Source organism: Dicentrarchus labrax, unplaced genomic scaffold (assembly GCF_905237075.1).
Source record: "Dicentrarchus labrax unplaced genomic scaffold, dlabrax2021, whole genome shotgun sequence".
Classification (NCBI taxonomy): Eukaryota; Metazoa; Chordata; class Actinopteri; family Moronidae; genus Dicentrarchus; species Dicentrarchus labrax.
In genome coordinates this window covers 9000995-9028627 of record NW_026136717.1, presented here as the reverse complement: position 1 = coordinate 9028627, position 27633 = coordinate 9000995, and the positions used below count along the sequence as shown (strand labels likewise).

Sequence of the window (27633 nt, the reverse complement as noted above, 5' to 3'; positions counted from 1 at the left end):
CTATCACACATACAAAATTCTAAAACGTAATTTCACAATTCAAGGCACAACTTTCTTCAAAATGTATTTCTTCAAAGTTGAAGGGCATTGTGTGAGAGATTAAAAAAGGATGCTCAAAAATCAATGCAGCAGAGGCCATAACTGGTTACCTTTTTTAGTTAGACACTAAAAAGAACACAGTACGACCAAGCCCTCAGTTTGTAACAAAATCTCCAAGTGTGAGTTAAAATACCTGGCTGTCACTTGAATTGTTTTTCTCAGACTTGACAAAGCTTGCCCAGAGCCACAGAAGACCTAAAAAATAAATTGTTTTCACAGGTTGTGTAGTAGCACTAATGACTAGTAAATTGACTATTACCTGTAGGAGTGCACCTCTAAGAAGCAGTATGTGTCATGGTTACCTACCCCACACCCCCCCACACACACACACACTTAACTGCCAGCTGCCAAACAGCAGTAATCAGTCTGTAGGGGTGGTAGGACCAGGATTCTCCCCTAGTGCACTCGACTTCTGACCTAAGCTCAGGGATAGCCCTCCCCCCCACCACCACCCTGCAGAGGTCTCTCGTGAGCCTTGCTAATCAAACTCTTTGTAGAATTCACGCTCTGCCACTCGCAGGCAGCTTGCCTCGTTTAAGTTGTTGACCCACAGAATGAGAGGGGAATGCTTCCCAAGAAAAGTTTGTCAGAACTCATCCAACTTTCTTTCTTGCTAAGGAATCCTGACAAGCTTCGGTGTCGGATACTAAGTTTTGAAGTCTAACCTGATGAGACAGTCGTGGTTGGACTATCGTAAAACTAAATACGCATTCAAGCTATGTCGCTGACCATTATTTTGGTGATATTTTACATCACTGCGGTGCACAGAATTCATGCTTCTCCCAACTGCAGGCTTTACCTTCCACATAAGAGAGGCGCTGACACAAAGCGGTACAGCTAGAACAGGCTCCAGCACAGCAGGGATTTCACACTGATCTTGTTCCGAAACATTTGTAATTAACATTCTCCCTCACTCCAACTGTTTCTGAAGCTATCAATATCCCAGTAAGAAGATTTAACTTCCCTGAAGAGCCAGGAAACGAGCTGGATTTGGCAGGTCAAAGCGTGATTGCTCAGTGCCTGTGTGTGTGTGTGTGTGTGTGTGTGTGTATGTGTGTGTGTGTGTGTGTGTGTGGTGTGTTAGGGTTAAGTGAAAAGTTTATGGACAGATTATCCTGTTATTTTAATGCTGACACTGGAAAAATGTTTTATTACAAAGTCATTTTTATTAAGTTGAACAGCGACAGGAAATGTGACCAGAGTGCCCCTCTTAGTATCTCCATGACAAGAGAACAATACATTATGCCCGCATCAAAACACAGTATAAATTACGTTTGATCAAAAGCTTCTCTCCGTGGACTAATGTCATTCCAGCAGTAGAAGCAAAACAACAGCCAAGAATCCCCTGCTGTGACTTAGTATGGATGTCTTAGAGAGGAATGTTGAAATTTGACATGGAATATCATGCTTTGAACAGAAATGGTTAATGACTAAATTCCTGCCAACCAGTCATTTACAGTACATTTCTAGTAGTGCTTAACCCCCTTGAATTCAAAAAAGAAGACGCAAGGTGGCCTCGAACGGTTAATGGAACACAATTCATCATCAAACGTGAAAATACATTACACACAGTGAGACAAAAATAGAATTCAAAATGAGGTTGTTGGTGGAATTAAAAAAAATAGAGACCGCTCATATGAGTTCAGATTTTCCTTTGTACAGACACTGAGGATGCCGTTGCAGCACATGCAGACCTTCTTAGTACTGGGTGTATTCCTTGGATGAGAGTTTTGCAATGATACGCTCCAACTGTCTCTTTGCTTCACACTGGGGGAAGTTACTCATCTGGTAGTACTGCGGGGCAATTTTCACCAGCCTAGGAAAGAAAGCAAGTAAACATTAGTCACAAAAATTGTCTTCGGTGTTTACTTGTGGGAGAACGCTGTTCTTCCATATTCACAGTGACTACCAGAGCAATCTCAACAAATCTGATACTTAATTGTACAAGGTCACAGAGGGGGGAAGAGAAACACAGGTAGCAGGCTTATTGCAGTGCAAGTGTGTGCAAACAAGCCTGCACTGGGGAGGCCTTTGTTTTATTGTCATTAGCCCTGAGAAGTTAAAACTGATTGACTTTTTTAGGTTTGTGCTGGTTCTTTAGTCCCAGCACACTGCATTAGAAACAACACATACAAGGGCAACTTTTAGCTTTATTGAAGTGTGCAACACACTGGCCATGTCACGAACTAATCACAAACACAAAAGTAGGTAGGGTAGAGTCGGTTCAGGTCACATAACGGCCCACAGTTTGATACCCTACACTTTGATTCTGGGGACCTTTGTTGCGTGGCATACCTCTCCCTCCCTCCCTCCCTCCCTCCCTCCCTCCATCCATCCCTCCATCCATCCCTCCCTCCATCCATCCCTCCCTCCATCCCCCTCCCTCCCCCCCCCCCATCCCTCCCTCCATGTCTCCCCCACTTTCCTGAAGCACGGATGCATGTGGACGCCAAAGGTGTGTCTACACAAAGTGTTTCAGCCATCCGTCTCACATGAGTCTGACAGAACAGACGTGCTTCTATTTTAATCAGTCAGCTGTGTACATAGGCTGCGTAAAGGCTCCGTTTCACTAAAGCTATATGCTGAGACCCGCATTGTTTTTTTTATGTTTCCGGTCTATTATCTTAAGTTGAATGCGCGTAACTGCGAGGCCCATCGCCATAACTACCTTGGTTGGACTATATATTGCTCTAGAAATAGTTGTGATTAAGAATATTATTGTAATTTCAAGACCATTTTATGTCACTGGTATCATGTTGGCTAAGATTTCTGCACCATTCTTAAACAGTAAGTGGATATTGTGACAGGAGATAATTACATATCGTATATATCATACAATAAGTCGATAATGTAATTATTGTGACAGGCCTAGTAACCACAATGTTTGTGTACACTATTAGACTTTAAACCCAAGTGACCTACACTCAATACTGTGTCTGAATGCATCCTGTATAGACATATATTGAGCACTGAAGCTGCTCCTGTGTAGACACGCGTAAGAAATAGGACAGTGATGTATTCTGACACAACAATGGGCTTCAAGATGCTGTTGGTGTTTCCACGCAAAACAACAGGTGTGGGTGTTGACGTGTGTCATACGCTGCCGGTGTGTGTCGCCCATTTGGGTATTTATATTCATACTGGGTGAACGGTGTAGGATTTGTACCCAATTTCATAAGAGCAAAATTCAAAAGAAAAATGGATCTCTGAAGCCATTTTGAAGAAAAAATAAAAGTGATTGCGTGCAGAAATTCAGGGTATTTCACACACAGGCATCAGACTGCGCTAACCCAAACACAAACAATTAAAGTGTTCATGTGAAAAAATTCAGAAAATAAAACCACATTTTAAAAAAAATGTCTTATGTGTATAAATGGTACAAAAAAATTGTGTTGTGCTTCTTGCAAAACTCAAGTAAATCCTTAAAACAAATGCTTTACCTGTATTACACACACACACACACACACACACAACACCTTCTGCAATTCAACCTAACATTTTTATATGATAATTATCTTTAAAACTATTAATATAAACTATAAATATTTCCATTAAAAATGTAGCAACAACTGAAACTTACCACTCTGGTTTGATGTCAGTGCATGTGCGGATGTAATTCTTGGTGGTGAGCACAAACTCGTTGTAAAGCACCCACTCCGGCTTGTGGTCCAGCACAGTGGAGGGGTGCAGCTGTACGACCTGGTTGTCCTTCACTGTGAGGTAATGGCCGGTGCGCTCCAGGTGAGCGATCTGGTCACACCACGGAGAGACAAGAGTGTCACTGCCAGTAACTAACACTCTGAAATCGAGTTCACGCAGAAAAAGGGAAAAAAACCAAACACATATACCCCCCTTTATAGGTGCTTTACTTAATTTCTATAGACTATAGACACACTATGGATTAACTATAGAGATCAATCACAACCTCATAAGGTAGTTACTAATATTTTGATAAAAAAGCAGCCAGACATTGAAGGCAAACTTAGGGAGTGAGTGATTTTTCTCTACTTTGTAGGTACTAGGTAAAAATGCAGTGGCTGTTGTGATTAACTAAGGCAATCAGTCTCAATAAAGGCCTTTACCAACAAAGACATGATCTCTAATGCTGTGAAAGCTCCAACATGAGCCGCAAATTTGTCTCCAAGATAAAGGTTAATGTTGACAAATATTTAAATATTAACACCATAATTCAACTTGTCAGGTTGCTTGTTTCAGGTAGCCCTGAAAATGGCTTCTTGCTAAATGCCATTTGTTTCCTTGAGCGAGGAGCAAATTGACTAGATTTCTTTTTATGCGTTTAAAAACAGAGCAGCTCTATCTCGTGTGTACTTTTAAGGGGGTGATCTCAGCTGCATTTTTAGTCAAATACTAGGTTATGCACAAAAACACTAATTTTTCAAATGACCAATATCAGTGGGGCTGAATATAAAGACTGCACACATAAGGGACCAACAAAAAAAAGGAAGTGGAATGATGTATAACATTATAAACAAAGCAATAGGACACTAAATAGCTACGGGTAGCAAGCCCAAAACTTGCACTGAGAATAAGACAAATACAATATGCTTCTGTGTGCGAGGAACTTGACCTAGGGACCCTGATGTGACTGACCTGCATGAAGAAGCCAGTGACCAGCGCCCGGCGGATGTTGGTGTAGTAGTCTCTGCTGCTGAACTCAGTGCTCCGCCGCGGCAGGTTGAAGCGGTCCATGATCCTGGACAACTGTTGCCGTACGTTGTCTGCTGACATCAGCGAGCGGTAGTTGACGAAATTGTCATAGCACCACTGAGTGGACTCGTGGTCTGCGTGAGAGGATCACAGTTTAGAGTTAAGGGACAAATGAGGACGAGGTGAAACCATTTGGTGAAACCAGTGTGCGTGTGCAGGGGCCGCTCACTTTGTTTAAAGGCGTGGTAGACGTTGAGCAGCGTCATGTGGTCGCCGTCGATGTGGGCGAAGCGCATCTTGGACTCGTCGGCCACCTTCCTAGCCTCCGTGGGACGGACGAAGCACTGTGGGACTAAACAAGGTTGGTATAGGCCCCAACACAGCCGCCCATAGGGATAAGTTAAGCAAATCCCACAGAGAGGAACAAGGCCTCAGCTCATAGAGAGGCACAGAGCACTTCACAGGGCACACTGTATTGTGGTGGAAAAGGAAAGGAGGAGGGTCAAAGAGAAGGGGATACGGATGGATTTCTCCTTCCTGATGCGCTACAGTGTGGCTTTATATAAGCAAATATATGACACCCAGTCCAAACAGGCATTCTTTCTTATAGAAACACTGACACTGAGGCAACATAAAACAGTGGAGTTTACCCAGAGGACTCTGGTTCTGCCGTCTCCCCTCTGTGAACTCGCTCTGAGTTGCTTAACGTCAAACCTGCTCGATTGTGGCTTTAATGGGTAAAAGCTGCGTTTATTGAGCCTCTTGGTCGGCTGCTGTGGCGGCACCGTTCTCAGGTGTACTTTTGCTGCTTACTCTAATGAACTCAGCAAAAACCTGCCATCCTGAAACACCTGCTTTAAGTGCACACCACGTCCAAACACCTAGTTAAATCCATTTCCCCGCTCTCAAAGACCCTCGCACTCCCTTCAAAGGCGCCAAGATTCATCTCAATGAGCAGCATTCTGCTTTGGCAAGCCTAAAGTGCAATTACTGCTGTAGCACGCTGGTGCCGCTCCAGCTACACCTATACATTTTGTACAGACATGTATTTTCCCCCTTCCACACAAATAATAGCTGACACCACTGACTTTACCCTCTGCTTGCCTTGTAGGTAAGTTCAGTAGGTAAACATTAAACTTATTCTAAGTAGATTTTAACCCCCGGGGTCTATCTATTATTCATACAGATTAAGTCAATTGTAAGTAAAAATGTGTTAATGAGGGCATACAATATGTTTAACAATACCTAAAACAACTCTAATTAACCAATTAAATTCCTCATGTCAACACAACTAAAATAAAAAGAGGGGTCAAATAATGCAAACACACGTAAGGGATAAAGAAGCTGCTCTGTATATTTCCTTCAAGCTCATTGGTCGTTACTGAAGCACGCTCCGTGAGCACAGGAAATGGAAAGAGTAGCAGCTCAAACCCACACAGTGGGCCAGCCCTGAGCATTACCTGACAACATGGCAGTGATGGAGAGGACCTCGTTTGAACAGTTGAATTCACAGCTGGCGATGACCATCTTGGCCAGCTGGGGGTCCAGGGGGAACTCTGCCATCATGGAGCCCAGCTCCGTCAGGTCACCGTCGTCATTGAGCGCTGCCAGGTAGTTCAGCAACTCCAGGGCTCGCATCAGGGTCTCTGGGGCTGCAGGAGACAGAATGGGAGAGATGGGCCATTAACAACGGTCCAAGCCCATGGGGCAAAAAAAACCCCACACGCACTGATGAGAGAGATGGAACAATTTGCAAAACTGTCATTTCTTCATCGCAGCGAAACTTGAGAAGAACAATTTGGAGTCCTTTCACACACCTGTGTCAGAACTGATTAATACTCTTGTACTGCATGTTTACACGTAGAGCTGAAATAAACTTTTTCAAGAATCAGTGAATTGTTTTAAGTTATTTTTCAACAACAATACTAATTCTGTGATTTCAGCTACACAAATGTGACACTCACATTAAACAAGACATTTGAAGATGTCACCTTGGCCTCTGGGATATTATAATTGTCAATTGTGTCTTATAGAGAAAACAATCCTACATCGACTAATTGAGTAAATATATGGCAGATTATAACATAGAATTTGATAAACAACTGAGTTCCAGCACTGGCTGTACTCACACCTTTAATAGAAGACAAATGAGTTAAGAAAAGAGACCGACACTGAAACAAAGGGAGTCTGTTTTGGGCTTTGGTGGCAGGGAGCATGAGGTCAATCAAAATGAGAAGGCTCTCAGTGTGTGATGGCCAGAGTTACATTAGACAGCAACTTAGCGGAGAAGTAATCATGGCAGAGCTCATTTTTCATCCTCCGCTCAGGCAATCCTTAACAACGAATGCAATTACAGGGGAACTTTCTACTTAATGCTTCAACACAAAAGGCTTCCACCGTTTGGTTAAAAGATTTTTCCTCCAGATGCAATTATTGACCTTTGGCTCCCGAGAGCTGAAGCCTAATGACCAGTTGCATGTTAACTGAAAATTAGCTTCAAGCGCTGGCTGCGCTGCTCGTTCACTTTCATTTCTCTCAAGTGCTCCCAAAAAAATTCAATTTCAAACAGCAGGGAGGCATTTTTTTATGATTAACAAATATTGATTTGGGGCATCAAAGCTACTTTTTTACACAAAGTGAGTGCCGGCCACATTACTTACCACACCAGTGACTTGTGTGGGGCTAAACAAAAGGTGAAAATCTGATTTCAAGTACTGCTAGCATGATGAACCAGTGTGGAAATTCAATCTATACACAACGCGGCTCATCAGAAACCACGTATTGACTGCCTCAACACACAAGAATCCGATATATTAACCAAGGGCCAAATCAATGAGACGAAAGGCTAAAGGTACATTAAACCACATTGGCTTCGAAAGGTACTTCTCTGGAAATGTCACCAGGCAAATGAATCCCACCCAGCCAAGTCCTTGTGTAAATCGCTACTGATTTCTTTTGGATTTTCCATTTGGTGGGCTGGCTCACGCTGTCGCTCCTGTGTTTAGTGAGCGAGGAGCGAGGTGAGCAAAGAGAGAAATAAACTAGATATTTGGGCATTTCACAGTGAAAGGAAAATCAAGGCTCCCATTGAGGTACGGACGAGCGCAAATAGAAAAACCCACAGGCTTTTGGGGTTGATATTTTGGAGACAAACCCTAAACTCAAATTTAAACATCAAGATACAACAGTACAAAATGTATGTTGGTCTTTCATCACCACAATAAACACTGTAGCCTCAGACCAGGGAGTTGATTGTGACAATTACAAGATCGTCCACCTATCCACATTTAAGATTTCAAACACGTCAAAAGCTAATTAATAAAGCAGCTCAACCAACAAGAAAAACCCGTATCATCTCAACACTCATTGCTTCATCCTCTCTTTCTTGATTCTCCAGAGACACTTCTGACCTGTCCATTTTCTCTGAGGTGGGCCTTTGACACAGCATATCAAAACTGATCCACTGTAACTAGATGTTACAAGAATTCTCACAGAGTTAAAGCAGTCTTCAACAATAGCGCTGAACTAGCTCAAGCTTCTAGCGCGCTCAGAACCTAGTTAGGAGAAACCTTCTGCCATGAGTGGATCAAATAAATACAGGTAATCCCCCTCTTTCCCTTCACCCCACTGTTCCCAGTTAGAGTCAGCCGACAAGGCCAATCCCATATGTTGACACTTAGCCCTGCGTTTTGTGAGAAATGTGGGGGTGGTGGTGGAGGTCAGTCACGTTTCACTAGAGGAATATAAAGGGAAGGCAATAGCTAAGGTGATAGCGCTGCTATTGATGTAACCAATTTCATTCTCAAAATGGCGTTTGCCACAGTGGACGGGGAGAGATGGGTTTAATCTCAGAGGTGAGATGAAAACTATATTATGGTGAGAAAGTGGGGGAGGGAGGGGGAGGTTAAGGATAGGGAAAGGAGGGGTGGTCTCCTCGGGAAGCTGTAGGAACACACACTCTCCTAGAGAATGCCTTAACTTGGCGCCTCGGTGAGACTAGGTCTGTTTTTGGCCTAGATCCAGCCTGATTCAGATGTACTAGCCTTAAGAAATACAAAGACAGAAACATAAATTGACTGATAGCGAGAATCCTAACTCCACATATCACTCTCTTTTCTCACTTTGAACAGTAATCATCTAAACTTAAAGTAGACTGCTCATAAAAACTGTATAACACTATTGTGAAGCCCATGTCTGTCAGATCACTTTTACTCAAATCTCCAAACATCCAGTATGCAGTATTTGATATCTGCCAGGATCATTTTATCTCTGCTTTGTCATTTTTAAGCTCCCAGGTGACACAGGCAACCCAGATTTCATATCATACATGAAACAACCACAGTTCAACAAAATGTAGATTTTAAAACAGTTTGCAACTGCATTTGTACTGATTCAGGGGATACTGATCAAACTCAAGATCTTAATATTATTTGATATTGACATTTCAGATTTCAATCATTTGGGTTGGTTTGTAACAGCAAGTGCTTCTTAAGTAGCTACTTTGTCAGAAATACTACAGAAGATGTAGTATCTTTGTTTACAGTGCAGCCAAACAAAATATAGTATGAATGAAAAGTCAGTTAATAACAATTGCAAACAGAATCTGATTTGCTACACACTGCACAAGTAATTTTCCAAAATTGGCAAAACTCATTTCATGTGAATGCCAAGGCAATTTGAATCCAATGTGAAAATTGTTTACCCCACCACCAACAATGAAAACTACAATAAAGAGAATTAATTACACTGTAAATCCACTGAATCGCTATTGCTGTAAAAATGCAGACCATAAATATCAAAAACGGGATCTAATTTCATGAAAATATTCAGTACAATTTTGAACAGGTTTTAAATTATATTGCAAAAGATTACCCCCACCCCCTGGAAAAAAAAAAAAAAAGATTAGGTTAGTATTTTTTTTCCATACTAACCTGGTGGGTCCATGAAGTCAAAATGCACCAGGTCGTCAATACCCAGTTTCTTCAGCTGCAGAACTACAGAGCCCAGATTAGACCTCAGGATCTCTGGATACGTGTTGTCCTGTGAAGAGGAGAGAAGAGAAACGAGAGGAACAATTCAAAATGAATTAGTCAGGGTGCTTATTATCTCCTCATGCGTCGCTCATATGTCAACTTGAACAGAGACCGCAAGTCTAGGGCATTTGAAGGGCTATTTAACTTGTTTAAAAAATTCCCTTTCCCACTCAGCGTGACGTGAAAGAATTGGCCTGTTAAAGTGGAGAACTGGGCCTCTGCAGGTTCATTTGTCACAAGGTGGCTGTTTCGTTAGCACAGGTTACGAGGAAGGGCGGAAGCAGTGTGGTTTAGCACCAAGCCCTTGGAATTATAATTCAGTTGAACTGGGAATCATGCAGTTCGAAGAGCAAATATTGTATAATAGAGAGCTTTTCCAGCTAGAGGGCTGCTTTGGGGGAATACAAAGTGCTTGTGGCATTGAAGAATGTGTGAATCAAACATTGAATTTCTAACCATTATCAGACTGCCTTGTTTCTTACCTGCATTTCTGTCTTATAAGCCTTCTCTGTGTAAAGGCGGAAACACTTTCCTGGGCGTGTCCGTCCAGCGCGACCTGCCCTCTGCTGGGCTGAGGCTTTGCTGATGGCTGTAACCAGAAGTGATTCCACTCTGATGCGTGGGTTATACACCTGATATGAAAAGAAAAGAATGAATTTCAGGTAAATACGCAATAGTTACACACATACTAACATCCACAATCCACTATATATACACACAATCAGCTCAGATATAGTCAATCAGATATACAGTAACACATACACCCAATTCACCATAGTGGATCTATAATCTCTTTTTGCGCCAAATGCATGACTTGGCTCCAGGCTGGTGAAATGTCAGAGGAATAAATAACTGGCTTTTCCATCTTTGCCACTGTCAGGTGTGCACTGCTGTGTTATCTGGGGATTCTCGGGCAACAGACGCAGATGATCGAGCAGATAAAGAGTGGTGGGAGAACATGGCAGTGGTGGGGAGAAGGGGGGTGCTAACCTTTTGCTTGGCAAATCCGGGATCAATTACAAACACCACGCCGTCGATGGTCAGGGACGTCTCAGCAATGTTTGTTGACACGACAACCTGTGAAAATGAGGACAGATGAGATGACAAGACCTCAGACTCCGGTGCAAGACATTGCATCATAATTTTTTTATATTTTCATCAGTTATTTAGCAAATCCATTCAAAGATGTCAGCTTTCAAATACAGAGAACTCAGCAACTTGGGGACATGGTAGTTTCTTCTGTTGAAATATAAGAAAATAGTGCAAGAACTATATTTGTCATTCAAGTATTTAAAAGTGCTTTGTACAATCAAAATGTGCAGTACCTACAGTGTCATCAGTGTCAATCATAGTAATTCTTAAGCACGGAGGGGAAACAAACAAGTGCAGATAACAGCTTGGCTTTAACTTGAAAACTATTCCCTGATGTGAGCCAGTTGACTGAAGAAGCTTGTAGAGATGTCACTTTAGAGCACTGTACACACGCTGTCTAATGCAAACCAACAGGGGAGTACCGCTACAGCTTCTGCAATCAAGTTCAATGTGCTAGCAACGTATTTGTGGGAGTTGGCTTGGTGCTCAGTGTCCCATCCAAAGGCATTACCTCTGGCCTTTTTGTGTTGTGCGTGTCTGTGCATGAGGCTCGGGGTTCTGTCCGACTGTCCTCAGCATGCCGCTGGTTTAGTTTACAGGTCAGCTTCCCTCTCTTGCAAAGGTCTTCCCGTAGTTTTTCAAAATCATAGAAAATAGTTTATGTAATGGTTCCTGTTAGGCGGCCTGCTTTTTAACACATTGAGAGCTCCACAACCGTTACTGCATGCATCCTAGCTGCTTTTCCTCCCCCGCCCCCGCCCCCCAAGTGAGGGCTGCTGTTGCTATCTCATGTGAATCCAGCACGTCTCGGGAAATTTGGAACAACGCTGTCTGCGGACATGCCAACTGTGCACGGCTCATTGTCGCTGATTGGCTCTTGCTGTGTGCTACGCAATGGTGGCTTCTCCAAAGCTGTGCTTCAAACACAACCAGAGGCAAACAGCACTGCAAATGTTTGCATTATGTTCAGTTTGAAATATTTAAAAAATCATTAACCTGACCACTGGAAAGGGTTAGGATCAGCTATTATTTGTGGAGGATTTATTTGAAATTTGACACTAAAGAGTTTATTCCCAACAATTAACTTTAAAAAAAATCAACTAGTGTGACAAGACATGGCTGGTTTAGATAATTTTAGATAAATTTGTGGAAAAACCTAGTGAGCATACGATCCATACACCAAGGGGTGTAGGTGTCATTAGGTAGCAAAAAGACCCACCAAATCTAAAGCTAGATTTATACTTGATGCAAGGGTTTAATGGGAGTCCTGCTGTAGATACCTGCGGTGTAGGTTTTCATTCAGCATTGGGTTTCCCCTGCTGATTCCACTGCCGCCGCCACCACATCACATTAGATGCCTTGTGCATGATCAGGCCGTATTGCGCTCTAATTATATTCCCCACAGTAACTGTGTTTACATTCTTTCCATATTCACTTGGTCATATAGAGTGTCTTTGGGGCTGTGCATCTAGTTATTGAGCTGGAGTTATATTCATGTAACTTTAATTTTGCCTTGTCTCATTACTAAATAAGAGAATATTACAAAAACTACTTCATGTGATCGCTGCGTTTACCCCCCTCACTGGGATACAGGGCAACAACTATGGCGTAAGTCCTAATAATCACCTAATGAAGTCGCCCCAGAAGTCTCAAAAGAGAATGACTGGTACACTTTCCAATTGTATGTTTGCTGTTCTGGCCAGAAAGTAATGTTAAGCAGTGCGTCATTGTTAACTGTCTTCATAAACATAGAGGAAAAACAATGAAAAGTTACTTGGTTTGGAAAATAAGGCAAGTGGGGAAACTGTGAACCTGCACCATCTCTCAGTCAGTCCCAGATCTTTTTCTATTACAATTATCCCCTATAGCAAGTCTGTCTGAGAAACGACAGCTGATTCAGAGCAAAAAAAAAATCTAATGAGTCACATCACCCTATGGGTCTCTAGCTGTCAGCATATACGCAAACAGGGGGAGGAGGGAAGAGGGGGGGGAGAGGGAGAAAGATTTGCAGCTGCTCTCACGCAAACCTTGACCGCTGCTAGGATGAGTTCTCCTGATAGAACAGCTGAAACAGACTGGACAGAGAAACCCTTTAGATTCATCATAGCACTTGAGACTGTGGTGGCCGGGTCATAGCCCACTCTATTGGCAACTGCCACTCCAGTGTCACAGCCTAATATACAAGTGGGTGTTTTGGAAAAATGCCTCTCCACACTTCAGAATCTTTTTCCTTGCTCACTTGCTCAACATGTACCAAGACAGGAACAAGCTGTAGGCTGACCTAAGCAGTCATTTGGTGGTAGCCGTCTGCTTTCCTGGTAGTCCTTGTGATAAAATGCCAAGCACAAAAACCAAACAGTTCTCTGTAGTCTTTGCTGATACAGGTCCACAGAACCAATTTTGCACACTTGACACACTTCCTTTGTAGCTGTGCCTCTTCAGCTGTCTTCAAACTGTGAGCCTTACAGACTTTTAAATCCCACCTTTTAAGCAAGGATTTCTCCCCAGCCTGAGAATGCCTGACTGTTTAGTTATTAATGCCAGGAAGGGCCTTTTTTTCCCCCCCTCATTCAGCCCTCGACCTCGGGTAATTCACCTGTCGTAAGACACATTCCCCTTAATACTCAAGCAGGGGAATGAAGACGGCGATAAACGCCTGTATGAAAACTGATCAGACAGCAGTATCTGGCTAATGGTTGGTTATTCATGTATTCCTTGGTTGAACGGCTGTTTAGATCTGATAGACGTGAGCACTCCCTGACAAATTTGAGTTGCTTAATTTTGATAGACAACTGAAAATAATATGGGCTCCAAACCCATTCCCATAGTAGGAACTTCACGAAACGTATTTTAAACATAGCCGCTATCAAAGGTTCTGCTGTTTAGATGGATTTCCACCTGCTAAGGGGGTGAGTTCCTGAAACTAAATTTCTCAGAACTCTAAGCTCGACAGTGCTGTCAATCGTGACTGGTCATCACTAGACTAGAACAAACCATTGCTTTACTACTGCAACTCTAAAAAACAGGCCCAACCAATACTTCAAAACAGAGAATGGAGTACGCTTGATGAGATCAGTTGAAGTGAGATTGTCGATCGAGAGCGTGTGGTTAAAAAGCAAAAGGTGTACCCAAGGTTTTCTCAGTGTCTGGCAGAAGTAGAGATAAAACCTATGGAAAACTGTTTTCACCAAAAGAAAAAAAAAAAAAGGAAAACTCAAGGAAAACTCTAGCACCAAAAGGCTCACAAGAATTCTAAAATGTCAGTTTAAGGAAACTCCTGGGTAATGGGTTGACAAGTTCCTGCAGTGGAAAAGATACAGAGAAACCCCATCTATAAAAAAAACCAATTTGCCACAATATGCCAGTCTGAAATTAAAGTGGCCTGCCAAAAAAGCCCACGCATTCAGACAGTGTCTCATGACAGACGCTACATGCCAGCGACCAACATCCCTGCGAGGCATGAAAGGCATGGAACACTTTAAAGTCGGGGTTTTAAAAAATGGGACCAGGTGAGGTTGTCCTACGTGTTGGGACACAGTCAGTGCTCCAGCAGATGCCACACATGACACCCTCTCACATTTCATGATCATATGGGTGGCCTCATTGACTGCATTGATTCTGAAGGATTATCCAGGCTAGGGCCATTACACTGAACATAGGCTGGCTCCTTCCAGTCTGTTGCTGCACTGGATAATCCTGGCTTCTTCATCAGTAATATCATTAGAGCATCATCTCTGCATGTTATTTCTGGGTTATTACCTGCAGGAGAGAAAGTACTATGGCTAACACGGGCCATCTTTCACATTCCCTGCTGGGGGAAACGCAGCCTTGTTGACAAATAAAGCCTACCCCTGACTGGGGGAAAAGGAGAACGTGCCTCGAGCAGCATCGACGCACCAACATTCAAAGCTCATTGAAATGGATATGCAGCGCAATCACGAGTGACATTTGAGGGAATATTCCAAACGTGACAATGCTTAAAAAAACAAACAAAAAAAAAACACTCATAGCAGCACATTTGTTAGAGACAATCTTTGAGACGCTGGAAAGCAAAGTGAGATTATAATCTTTGTTTGTAATTAGTCAATTACTGCCTGGGCTCTAAATGATTAAACTGTTCAAAAATAGAAGATCAGTGGCTTTCCTGGAGAAATAGAGCAATGACGAGCTGGAGCTTTATGTTAATTGAGGGGTGCCTAATGCAGTCATTAGCATGCGTAGCGGCAGACATGGCGAGCCTTAATTCTTTTTCACTACTTCCTCTTGAGCTGGCTTGGATGACATCTCTGCATTTTTCACTTGATGAGTCGCTCGAGTCAGTCACGGAGGAGAAGCACATCTACTTCAGTCGCGGCAACGTTAGATGCCACCTCCACCGATTCAACAAGCACCTGACGAATTGATCTCGAGTGGAAAATGGCGCGTCAACTGCACTGCTCTGAAGCTAAAAGTGGTTGCTGGGTTGAGAGTTCAGGGGGCAGTGCTGGTACATTGTTTTTATTTACTGTATTAACTATACAGGGAGAAGTTGCTGCAAGGTGTTGACCAAGAGGATGAGCCAAATGTATCCAGCAAGCCCGCTGCCAGTGGGAAATAGTATTTTTCTCCTAGTTCTACAACGTCAGGCAGATATATGTAAACCTACAGGGCCATGCAGGTATTGCGGGAGCCATGTAATATTTAAACCTGTCCCTATGCAACCATGGCCCCGTTTCATGTCAGCATCCCTTTGAACAGCAGAGGCAAACACTGGGAATGATATCTGAACTTTCGAAAAAGATCTTATCCGACACTGGCCGATCAAACTACTAAGAATGCTGAGCCTCTTAAGCCTGTGCAACACACGCACACACACACAAATCAAACAGAAAGCTGGAAGAGATGAAACTATAAAACTCAAAACAGTAAAGATGGTGGTATAATATTTGATCCAAACCTTGTGGGTAACCCTCAGGCTTTGCCGTGTTGTTAATGTAAACTTTATAACATACTTGATCCCAATTTTATGGCATGTCTTATACTTTTTTCAAATTCTGATTAATTGACATTGCAAGGAATCCTATATTCCCTAAATCCAGGTTGAATTGAAGCGTTTTTAATGTATCATAGCTAACTCTGACAGCACATAAATATTTTTGCTGCTCATGTCAGCCTGATCTGCCTCAATTAGAGGGGTTGTAGCAATGAGTCATTCATCAACATCATCCCCTATCAGATGCTGAGGGTGAATGTTTGCTCATTCACTGGCAGCGATGATATTCTGATATTCTGTCAGATCCCTGGCCAACATTGTGGCAGCGCAGGTGGTGCTGCTAGTCTGGTGATGAGCCCATCTGAATAGAAACTGTCATACAAAGGAGAGGAATTGTCTTAGTGTCTGTATCAATAAGAGGATCATCCACTCCTCTGAGATTAAGTGATTGAGGAAGAAGATGACTTGTCTTGTTTTTGATCAGCTCGTATAAACGTGCACCCCTCGCACGGTTTCAGACAGCAGAGGTCTTAGGCTTCCTCTCGGAGAAGCAGCAGGGCCTGCGCAAATGTAGTGGAAAGATAAAAATGACTGAGAATGCAGTACTTTCCTCGGGCTCAGAGGGCGTGAGTAATACCCCAGTTATAATTTAGAGCAGAGAAACGCATGCTGACAAAAGCAGCATATGTTGTGTGAGTCAGTTCTGCGCTAGAGCTGAGAAAGGGAAAAAAGTTTCAGTCCCTACCTTCCAGCATCTCTTCCTTTGCCCACCTTATTCCCCATCTGGCCTTTCTACATCATCCCCACTCATTTTCTCTTTCAGTTACCCTCTCCCTGAAACTCCCCACTTCAACCTCTGAGTGTTTTTATAACAACAACAAGGTAGTTATACCTTCCTTCCAATGGCACCATTCGGTTTATTGGGTGGGGGTGGCTCAAAGATCCTCTGCTGTTGCTGTGGAGGCAACGTGGAGTACAGCGGGATGATTTTGATGTCACCGACTTCAGGCCCCAGGTCGTCGACCTCCCTCTTGATTCGCTTGCAGGCTTCGTCAATTTCCTGAAAAATGGGAAAGCGCAACAATTAACACTGCAAACAGCAAAATCAAACAGGTTCTGAACAACACCTGGATAAACAATGGTGGTGAATCTGGGTGATAGGGGAAAGCGAGGCGAGGTGGCCGGGGAAACCGTGGTTCCCTGCTACAGTACATTTGTTCTAACTATCGCTCCATCTGAAGGAGGAAATTAAACCTGGACTGCAGTATGCTTTGCCGAGTTCCCCGTGGCTCTGTTGTCAAATGCAGCAATCATGGAAAACATGGACGCGCACGCTCGGAAGGGCGCGCACACACACACAGAGCCAGACAGACTCAAACAGGGTTCATTATTCCACCGTGCAGTATTGTAGAGGGGAATGTGAGATGAGACTGCAGCACTGATGCATAACCAGCGGCAAATCATGGCAGATCAGTTTAGTGAAGCTGAACGTTCTAGAGCCGGTGGGCTGGCAGACAGACAGAGGACCTGAGTAGCGCCAGGAATAAGAAAGCATGATAGTGAGCACAGGGCTGGGGCCTAGTCTCTAAAGGCCTATTGAAATACACTACTAAATGGACTAAGTATACCTTCATATTCCACATGAACCCAGTGCTTATAATTCATTAACATAGGAAAATTTGTTTTACCTACCCCTTTTACACACATACACATTTCTAATCATCAGACTTGAAGGTTTTAAGTAGATTCTTGTATGGCCTAAAACAACATATAATAGCTTTTTCTTTTCTAAGCGACTCCCCGCTGTTAAGAACCATTTTCTTTGTTTTGCTAACAACAATAATTTAATCCTCATGAAGCAGCAGTTACTATATGTCACATTACAGCCTATACTGTTGCACCACCTGCAGGCCCATGGGAGCAATGCAGCGAAGAGAGGAGTCATAAGGCAGGGAAGCACAGAAACTCTGATATCCAGTTTTTTTTTACTGGTGCTTATAAACATACAAAGGGTTAGAGCTCTGCATGCATACTTATTAACTACTAGGCCAAGAATAGCCCAGAACTTCTCAAACATCTTTCCTCTTCTAAAAGCTAAGTTAGTTTAAAGTGACTTCATTTGTACCAGTGTGTGAAGCCTGTAACACTTGCTTTGACACGACAAAACACCACAGTGATGTTTCCTGTTTTCCTTCTGGATTGCAAGTCTGTTATTAGCCCTGCTGATGGCCACGTGCCTCTTAATCAACACACTGACAAGTGGAAAACGGTAAATATGAATGGATTGGTAAAATTAGCCTGGGTATTAATAGCCCATCAAGCCTCTGGATGCAGCAGCTGCCATGGAGAAAAAAAATGGACCTCTTTGCCAAAGTGCTGGAAGCAAGCTGGCTGTCTATCCCTCAGGGACATCAAGACAGAGTGTGGTGTGTGTGTGTGTGTGTGTGTGTGTGTGTGTGTGTGCGCGCGCGCACACACACATACATAGGGGCAGTTGGCCAGTGTTGGGAACCTGTCCACCATTTCTCCCTGCGACCCCAGAAGCAACAATCTACAGCCAAGCTAATAACCGACACATTTAGGCACTCCTCTTGACTAGCAAACAACCCCCTTGCCAATCCCCACGTTTTGATGTTAGCTGCTGAGGGGGAAGCTTAAATATTAGGACTTATCTTTGCTCAACAGCTGTGATAAGTTTCGACTTTCTTCTTTGGAGTTGGTGCATCAGTTCTATTTGTTTGTGGAAGAAAAATATCTCACAGAAAAACTAAGAGAGAGGAAGAGGGTCCCGTGCATTTTTGCTTTCGTCTGATATAAATTAAACAGTCAGATAAAAAGAGTCTATGGCTTTGCCATGGATCTGCCTCCCAATCATTAGTCTACATCAAAGTTGCTGGGAGACTGAAGAGGTTAAGAAACGCTCGAGGGATGCGCTGCAGCACCCTTTGAACACCCATCTCTGCCAGACCTACCACACATTAACTTCTTTAACCCAATTAGGAGGGGGTGATAATGAACTCGCCGTGGGAGTGCTCTCAGTAATGCCTTAGCTTGACACAGTGCAGGAAGGGGGGGGACATAAATCAACATATTATATCTATCTGCAGAAAGTGTTTAACACGTTGCCTGCAAATATCCCAGACTTCTACGCGTTCATATGAGCAGCTATCAGTGTTTCTGACCATCTGAGCGTCTGGGATACCACTAAATCTAAAATCAATTACCAGACCTCAGTGGAGCCCACTTCAAACACCATGCCCCTCCGATGACTTTGTCTCTTTTGTAACAAGCTGCATATTGATCCTGCTTTGGCAAATGAAAACTGACATAGGTGGACTGCCACAGTCAATCCGGTGTTGAGTGACAAATAATTACTGCTAATAAACAACTTGTCACAAGGTGTGATTGGGGAAGCCAGGGTGACACAACTACATGAGACCTTTTTAAGATTCCTTCTGTAGATGAAAAATTGGTACAGTGTAACAAAAAAAAGTCCACATGTTTTTTGTATCTCCACAGCAAACTGTTATATTTACACCAGTTACATTCTCCTCTGCAACCACAGGTAATCACATGGTCTCCAGCAGAGTGCTGAGAGAAAAATCACACCAGCACAGGCACTGACTGGCTTCTCCTGTCCAATGATCAGGACATTGAAACATTTGTTGGTGCTTTTGTGTGTGTGTGTGTGTGTGTGTGTGTGTGTGTGTGTGTGTGTGTGTGTGTGTGTGTGTGTCCACCCTGCTGTGACCAAATTCATCATTTTGGGCATGAACCCTGCCCTCCATTACACATCAGTAGACAACATTTGCAGGAAGGGGGAAAAAAAAATAATAAATGACTTAATTTCAGAGATTCATGGGAAGGGCAGAATCTGGGTCACTCCTCGTACTCCCCCCCCACCCCACAGCCTTTCACTGTGCAAATCTTGGAGGTTCCCAAACAGGCACACTCACATGCACATACATTAAAAAGGTCCAGTGTGTAGGATTTAGTAATATCTAGCTGTGCAACGACAAATACCTCACTTCACCTTCCCCTTCTAAGCGCACTAGAGAAACCACAATACACGCCAAAAAACTTGAATATTTCATCTTGGCCTTTAGATAATTGCGAGGAGACATTTCACAGTATTGATGATTAATTACCAACTGATTAATCGATAATGAGCACGAGCCCTACATGTATGTGATAAAAGAGCCACTAAAGATAATAACTGTATAAAAATCTTTCAGTAGAAGTCAACATAACACCATCAAACACAAATATTTCCTGTTTGATAAATAAGATTAAAAAGTACTATAGAGTTGCACCTCTTGTCCAGTGAGGAAGAGCAGAGCGTCCCCTTCCTCCACCTCACACATGTGGATCTGGATCACGGTGCGGATGGCTGCCTCCAGGTAGTCTCGCTCGGGTTCCGGCGTGTAGAAAATCTCCACGGGGTGCGTGCGTCCGGGGATGGTTAGCAGTGGGCAGCTGTCGAAGTACACCTGGAACTTGCCGGCATCGAGTGTGGCGCTCATGACGATGACCTGGACAGAGAAGGCCGCAGATGTAGAAGAGAGAAGTCTGTGAGGGACAATTTACTCATGAAAGGAGGTTAAAGGAAAGATAAAACTAGTAAAGTAAAGACAGCAGACTGTAAAAGACTGCGGTGATTATGGGCGTGAGCACTCGAGCGTAGAATGAGTGAACATTTTATATGGCTTGATGATAATTGGGGATAAGGACACATGCTAATTGGATAAGGGTGCGGATAAATACAGAATAGATGAAGAGTGTAAAGAGCTATACCGGCTGGATAATGCTTTCAATCAGAATTTAGGATGAGGGCGCTGGCACAAACCCAAGATGGCGTCTATAGCGTAGAACTTGGCATTACGCTCCAAGTCACTGACCTACACGGAGCTATGACAGTCCTTGTTCCTGATGTTGGGTACACAATGTTCTCTCCAGAGCCATTAGATAGAGCGCATTAGGATTCTGATGGGAAACGCGTCTCCCATTTTCAATCTCAAACATTTTCAGGGGCCAGTGTCTCGGCATTTCGCTTTACGCTCTGCGAGACATCATAATTGCTCTTAATCAAGGCAAATTAAACTTTCAAATTTGGTAGGGGATAGGGATGAAGGAGATAGAGGGGTGCGGGTGGATGATCATTCCCAATAACCCTAGACCTCATTTAACAGTCCGCGAACAACAATCTAACCTTTGATTCCACGCTGACAAACAACTAGTCATTATCCATCTGCTTTATGAGAATGATGTCTGGCACACTCTGCCAATAAAACCTCTGCCTGCACGCTCCCATCCACGCCGACGCGTTGCTGTTCCCCCCCGGTTGATTGGCTTAAAATGGTGCTAACTCTGTGAGCAATCTCCACTAGTGCTGTGGTGCAGAATGGATGTGCATTTCTGAGCCCAACTGCAACGTTCACTCTCTTCCTCAACAGATACACAGCTGTCAGACATGGGGACAGTGTCAGGAAAAGAAATGTGACAAACGGGAGGAGTGACAGAAGAGGGACATTAACACTGGCTGTCACTGAATTTATCCTCAGGGGAAGTAATATGTAGGGCTATAACAGTGTTTTGTAGGCTTTAAGTGGGACATATTTGTGGAAACAAATCAGACCACTGTCAAGATGACTTTCAGCACAACACTTAGATAGAAGGTGAAATAAAAGTAGATTTTCCAGAATAAACTGCAAATTTAGGTGCTGGACAAATAGTCACATTAAGATAAAGGAACTTTCAAATGAATCCACCCCTTCTAAAAATGCAAGACCTAAACCCAAAACCAAGGCCTTTAAAAAAAGAGTTTTCAGAAACAGACTCAAACTCAATCAACAGCATATTTCTAAGAACTGCTTTCACCTTGAGGTCAGCCCTCTGGCGGACCACCTCCTTCAGGACCCCCATGAGGATATCTGTAGCTAATGTGCGCTCGTGTGCCTCGTCCAGGATGATGACACCGTAGCGCTCTAGCAGAGGATCATTCATGGCCTCCCGCAGCAACATTCCGTCTGTCATGTACCTGTGAGAACAGAAGACATGCAGGCTTTATAATCATATGGGATGGCATTTAACTGAATAAAACATGTAATGTAATGAGCAAAGAAGTCCCCACAGGAGAAGATTCTCCCTTCAAAGTGCTGTGAGCAGAACAGAACAGAAGCGGGACCGAAAATAAAAAACATCCAACGTTTCCTTTAACATCAGTCGGTCAAGCATCAGACAATTCAATCATCTACATCTGAATGAAAAAAACAACAAGTTTACTGCAATTGAGAAAATAAAAGCGTGCATTTCATGGCCATGTCAGCTTTGACATATTTTGTGTTCTTTTTTGAGCAGCCTGTTAGAATGAATCCCTTGTACAGGGCTCCTGTTAACCTAATAAGGCGACGACTGTTGTCTACGTGAATATGTTTATCTAGCCTTCTTACTTGAGTACTGTCTTGGCAGAGCTGCAGTCCTCGAACCTGATGGAGTAGCCCACCTCTTGGCCCAACATGACATCCATCTCATCGGCGACCCTCTGGGCGACGCTCATGGCCGCTACCCTCCTTGGCTGGGTGCAGGCCACCGCTCTCTTCGGCCCCGGCATTGATCGCACCATGTCCACGCACCACTGAGGGATCTGGAAGACAGAGGATACGTCAGGTTGTGTTTGAGCCGAAGAGACTGAGAGATGCAATGCGAGGCAGATGATGTAGGAGGATGAAGAATACATAGTTGTACTACTTGGAAGTGAACTGTTGCAGTTTTCTATGTCCTGCAAAGCAAGTGTCTATGAAAGTCCATAGCAGTCATCATTTTCCCTCATCAAGAGAGGCCTGAACAAAGAGAGCCCTATTTCCATTCTATTAATCCTGAGGTTCAGATGAGTGATAAGATCCGAATCATCTTGAAAGGGCAGTCTTTGAAATTTCATCCAATCAGAAGAACAAAAAAAAAAATGCCAATGACAGGTTTGGGAGAGACAAACATTTCGCAGGCAGTATTAAAATCTGTTATTAGTACTTACAGGACCTGACCCTAATCATCAGGATATGTCTGGTGGAATGCTGATTAGGGCTGCATGATTATTATTTCAATTGATAGCTGTGTGCAACCTCATTTGTACACAACAGTAATCCAAGCCCCATATGTAGTAAGTATTTAATATATTTTGTTTTGTTTTGAAACACATTTTGCCTGAAAATGGTGAGACTCTGACTGTGAGAATAAATTGCAGCGCTAATGTTAAAGGGAGTCTGCATTCTCCTCTGATCGTTTATCATTATTATATTTTAATTTGGCTAAATACAAACACTTAACATCCTCTCTTACATTTCAAGAAATCCTTAATTATTAAACTTAAACACAACACTGATTATTTTTCCTTTCCTACATTTTAAGAGCGATAACTACAGATGACTATCGCTAAAGATCAATAAATGCAGGCCCTACCTTTGTGAGCATGTAGAGGGGATTTCATACTAAACATTCTTTGAAAGTCCATAGAGTTCAAAAATTCATGATCAATGCATTGAATACAAATGGTTTCTCGCATCATCAAGGGAGAAAGCACTGACAAGATTACACCACTTAATTTAAGAAGTGTTTGGAAGATAGTTTATATTCCCCTCAGGAGGAGGCAAAGGCTCAACCAGTGATTTACTCTAATCTTCTCTCTTGCAAATTTAAAAAAAAAAAAAACACAGACAACCCTATGCTCTCAGGAACTTAAAATAAACTTAACAACCGCACACTGTGAATCAGCTCCACAGAGAAACTGTTTAAAATGCATCATCTGTTCATTGCACCCTGTTTTTGGTGGTATTATTATACCAATTATATTACTGAACTTTACATTTTTACTTAATCTGACACATTTCAGTCCGTTTAGGGGCAAGTTACAAATCTAGTGCAGCTTTATGTGGTATTGCAAAAAACGCTAAACACTGTCTATTACCTGCGTGGTCTTTCCAGAGCCCGTCTCGCCGACCAGCACGAAAGACTGGTTACGCATCAGGATGTCAGTGAAGGTCTCTCTGTAGTCCCAGACAGGCAGCTGCAGACGCTTCTTAAGGATCTCATAGAAGCGTGGCGTGTGGGGCAGGTTGGTGAAGGGGTTGATCTTCTGCTGAAAAGGAGAGTGCTGAAGGAAGCCACTAAGGCCTGCAGCCGGGATGATGCTGGGCACCCCGGATGACTTCACATCTCTGTCCCTGTCACGGTCCCGTTCCCGGTCGCGGTCCCTATCCCTCGGCCGCTCATCACGGTCTCTGTCACGGTCACGCCTGCGAGTGGAAGATGCACGGGGTTAAGATCTGATGAAGCATTGCCACAGAAGCTAACCAATTTAATTTACCACAGAAACACAATTTAACTCAAAATGGCCTTAATCCATACACACCAACATACACTGGAAAATACCAAATCTTAACAATTTCCGCCCCAGATATTGTGACAATTAAACCAAACAGAAAAGACACAACATGAAACAGACATTAGCCTATGTCAAGTCCTTATCCTAAAATCACATGATAAGGTTACTGCACATTCTCATTCATGGTTGCAAAAAGCACAGCCTAATCAAGTGGAGCATGCAAAGGTCATGAAAAAAAAAAAACTGATTGTCCACAATCCAAATCAAGCAAGTTGGTTCTCCTGTTACAGACAGATGTATTTAATGGCTACAGACCAGAACGTGAACCATTTACATCCCCACATAAGTTGTCTGTAAAAAGGCTGAGCACAATGTGGACTTTAAAGGTACCCTAGAGCGAGGCACTTAACAGCCAGCTACTGCGGTGGAGCTGGCTGCACACGGGCCAGATGTAGAAGATGGTGTGTGTGTAGCTCTGTGGCAGCGATGAGGTTTTAGTAGTACCAAATAATCTAATTCTAGAGGTAAATTGAGGCTAACATTAACAGTGGGACCGAGCAAATGAACTAGTCATTTCTGGCATATTTCACCTAAAAAAAAAAAAAAAAAACACCTCCTTTATACTTTAAAATATAACACAGCTGCATAACTTATTGCTAATGAAAGCTGTGTACAGTGCAGCAGAAATAAGAAGACCAGAAAAAGGGATGACTAGCATCATTGAGACCCATGAACACCCAACAGCTCGTCTTCACGTACGCCACTACGCATCTCTAGCATTCATTAACCCCTGGACTGTGGGGAAGCTGCAGTAGGCACATCAGATAACGCTGTTTGAACAAGATTATATCGGAATTCCTCGTCCACATAACGCATGCAATATTCATTTATCACCGCGGGAGAATTCATCAGTTCGCTTGAACCTCCCGTAAGGTCAAAGTGATGTCAAACCCAGGGCAGTGACCCTGAGCTTACTAACGGTGACTTTGACAATTGACAAGCAGAGGCGCTTCAGCTTCCTCCAACTTCTACAGGCCTGTCAGGTCTCATCTGCATCCGTATGAACGCTCAGCAATACGTTAACACCCCCACGGAGAGGTTGGCTTCACAGCAAAAGCCGACGGGCGCTGACTGGGGGGCAGTAAGGTGGTACATGACATCTGCCGGGGCATCACATTAACGCTAAGCGGCTAACATTAGCCTAGCTAAGGGTCCTGTGTGCAGCTTCAGAGCAGCTTCCCGCCTTCGTTTGGTAAAAGCCACACACCACGACAACCGAGAGTTCATCGTGATATTGCTGAGTTTGTGTCACGGAATTTATAACCTTTCACCGTGAGACACAAAACCGCAGCAACCTAGCGAGGGCTAGCATGTAGCCACGTGTAGACCAGACCAGCCTGTTGGCTAACTTAGCTTGCTAACGGGACGCTGGTGGTCACTTTGTTGGGTAGCCCCTGCACACCCTATCCGTCCACCAGCAGCCCTCTGCAGCTAGCTGGGGGGGTATCCTATCAGTAGAGCGGTGCATTTCCACCCCAGCCACTGCTAACAGCTAACTAGCTAAACGTGCAAAGAGCTAACGTTAGCACGGCTAGTTAGCAACGGGACAAAAACAAAACAGCCCGCAGCAGCGACGCTAACATTACATACCCATCAGAGGGTCTCTTTTTACTCGTCGAATGATCTTCACCCAAATCTAAGCGATGTCGCTTGAACATCTTGCCCCCGGCATCCATCCAAACAGCGGCTAATTATCCCCCAAAAACCGTTACACACCGGGAAAATGGCGACCGGAAGCTCTTACCTCATCTTTATTATCCTTGACAACAAAAAAAAAAAAAACCGACTGGAGAAAGCCGCGATTTACTTTAAGACCAAGCGAGCGCGTTGCATAGAAAACGTCCCCCGGCGTTACTGAGTCTTGTACATGATGCTGTCCATGAAAAGCCTATCGCGGTGCCCGCAGACACAGTGCGGTGGATCGGGGATGCGGGAGGTCCGCTGCCGCTCCGTCGGGTCGGGATGATGGTTGCCCGCCAAACAACGCAACACACACAGACACTACTATTGCCTCGCCCCCTTCAGTCCACAGCCCCAGTCTCACTGCAGGCAGGTCTGTGATTTGTCTCAAGAAACGAGCAACGTGAAAGTATTTAGTCGTTATAGGCTACATGTGACTCTTGTCTGTCTTTAGAAACTACTAGATATTATATTAGAGAATTAACAAACAACCACAGTTTCTGCTTTTCTGAGTGTAAATTAAGTGATCTTAGTTCTAATATACTGAGGACAAACTGCATTACAAGCAAAAATAACTCTTAAATTAATACATAAAGCAATTGTTATATTAATATTAATTAATTTATATCACAAAATACCAGTAAAAATACAATGACTATGGCAAATATTGACTTTTAAAAATACACAACAGTAAATACATACAACATGAAATAAATGAATATACAACATTACACTTTGAATGATGCGATGAGGTCATTCGTCTTTACATGAAACCAATTTGCTCTACCTCTTTATTCATTTGACCTCCATCGGGATGTGTAAGGGCACGCTGGCACCCATTCATTCACCCACTGATAAGCCTAATCAATATCATCACTCATCACCAGCCCATTACAAACTGCATGAGCCAATAGTCTGTAACCAAACCAACTCCTATGTTCGAGGGGTGTTTTCAGCTATTCATACTGTATGTGGGAACTGGGCAGGCAACTGCAGAGAAAAAGGCAAGACAATTAGGCACATTTTATAGAAACACTTTATACTGAAATTGTGATTTAATTAGAATTTCTCTATTCTTTCTGCAGACTTGATCAAGTCTGGAAGGTGCAACCAGGTAAGGTGAAGAGCATGAACATTTTGTACTTCTAGGCTCTTTTAGAACAGCTAAAAACCCTTCTTTCAACCTCTACAATTAGAAAGTGATGAATAATCTGTCACTGGAGACAATTATTGCCGTTGACACAGGTAATTACACAGCCTGGACATTGCTAACAAGCTGCATAATGGCAAATGGCTCATTGCTTATAGCTGGGGGATTGATGGTGATGGTTAAGGAGAAGTCAACGTTACAACAAAGTCATAATGCTCTAATATTCAAGGATAATTTAAAATACTGGGGATTTTCCACCTTTCAGACTGTCTTTCTTTCACAGGCTATTAAGTAGCAGTCCAATTGTGTATGAAATAGCTCTGGCAAACATAGCTGCAGAGCTGGCGGCGAGGCTATGGACAATACTGGGGACTAATCATTTAGAATATTGCTACATGAACTCAAACTGCAATCCTTGGCTTGAAAGAACTGGACAGAAAATTGACAAGAAGAGAGAGCAATAACTTTAATGTGTCCAAAATAGAAAATATGATCAAGGTGG

At 43.2% G+C, this 27633-nt stretch overlaps 1 protein-coding gene across 2 annotated transcripts; it reads right to left on the bottom strand.

Annotated features, from left to right (window-relative positions):
• Positions 1–1245: 1245 nt before the first annotated feature.
• Positions 1246–26287, bottom strand: dhx15 (DEAH (Asp-Glu-Ala-His) box helicase 15). Of its 2 annotated transcripts, none has more exons than XM_051429053.1 (14): positions 26046–26287; positions 23825–24152; positions 22314–22507; positions 21742–21901; positions 20178–20396; positions 16757–16924; positions 10791–10877; positions 10283–10432; positions 9699–9807; positions 6228–6419; positions 4997–5119; positions 4711–4901; positions 3680–3849; positions 1246–1915 (listed from the first exon to the last, which is right to left on the bottom strand). In XM_051429053.1, exons 1-14 carry the CDS (start codon positions 26048–26050, stop codon positions 1798–1800), a joined length of 2214 nt encoding a protein of 737 aa, XP_051285013.1. In that variant the 5' UTR covers positions 26051–26287; the 3' UTR covers positions 1246–1797. The 2 variants fall into 2 exon arrangements, with proteins under 2 accessions (XP_051285013.1, XP_051285012.1); XM_051429052.1 differs by lacking the exon at positions 26046–26287 and adding an exon at positions 25892–26035.
• Positions 26288–27633: the final 1346 nt, after the last annotated feature.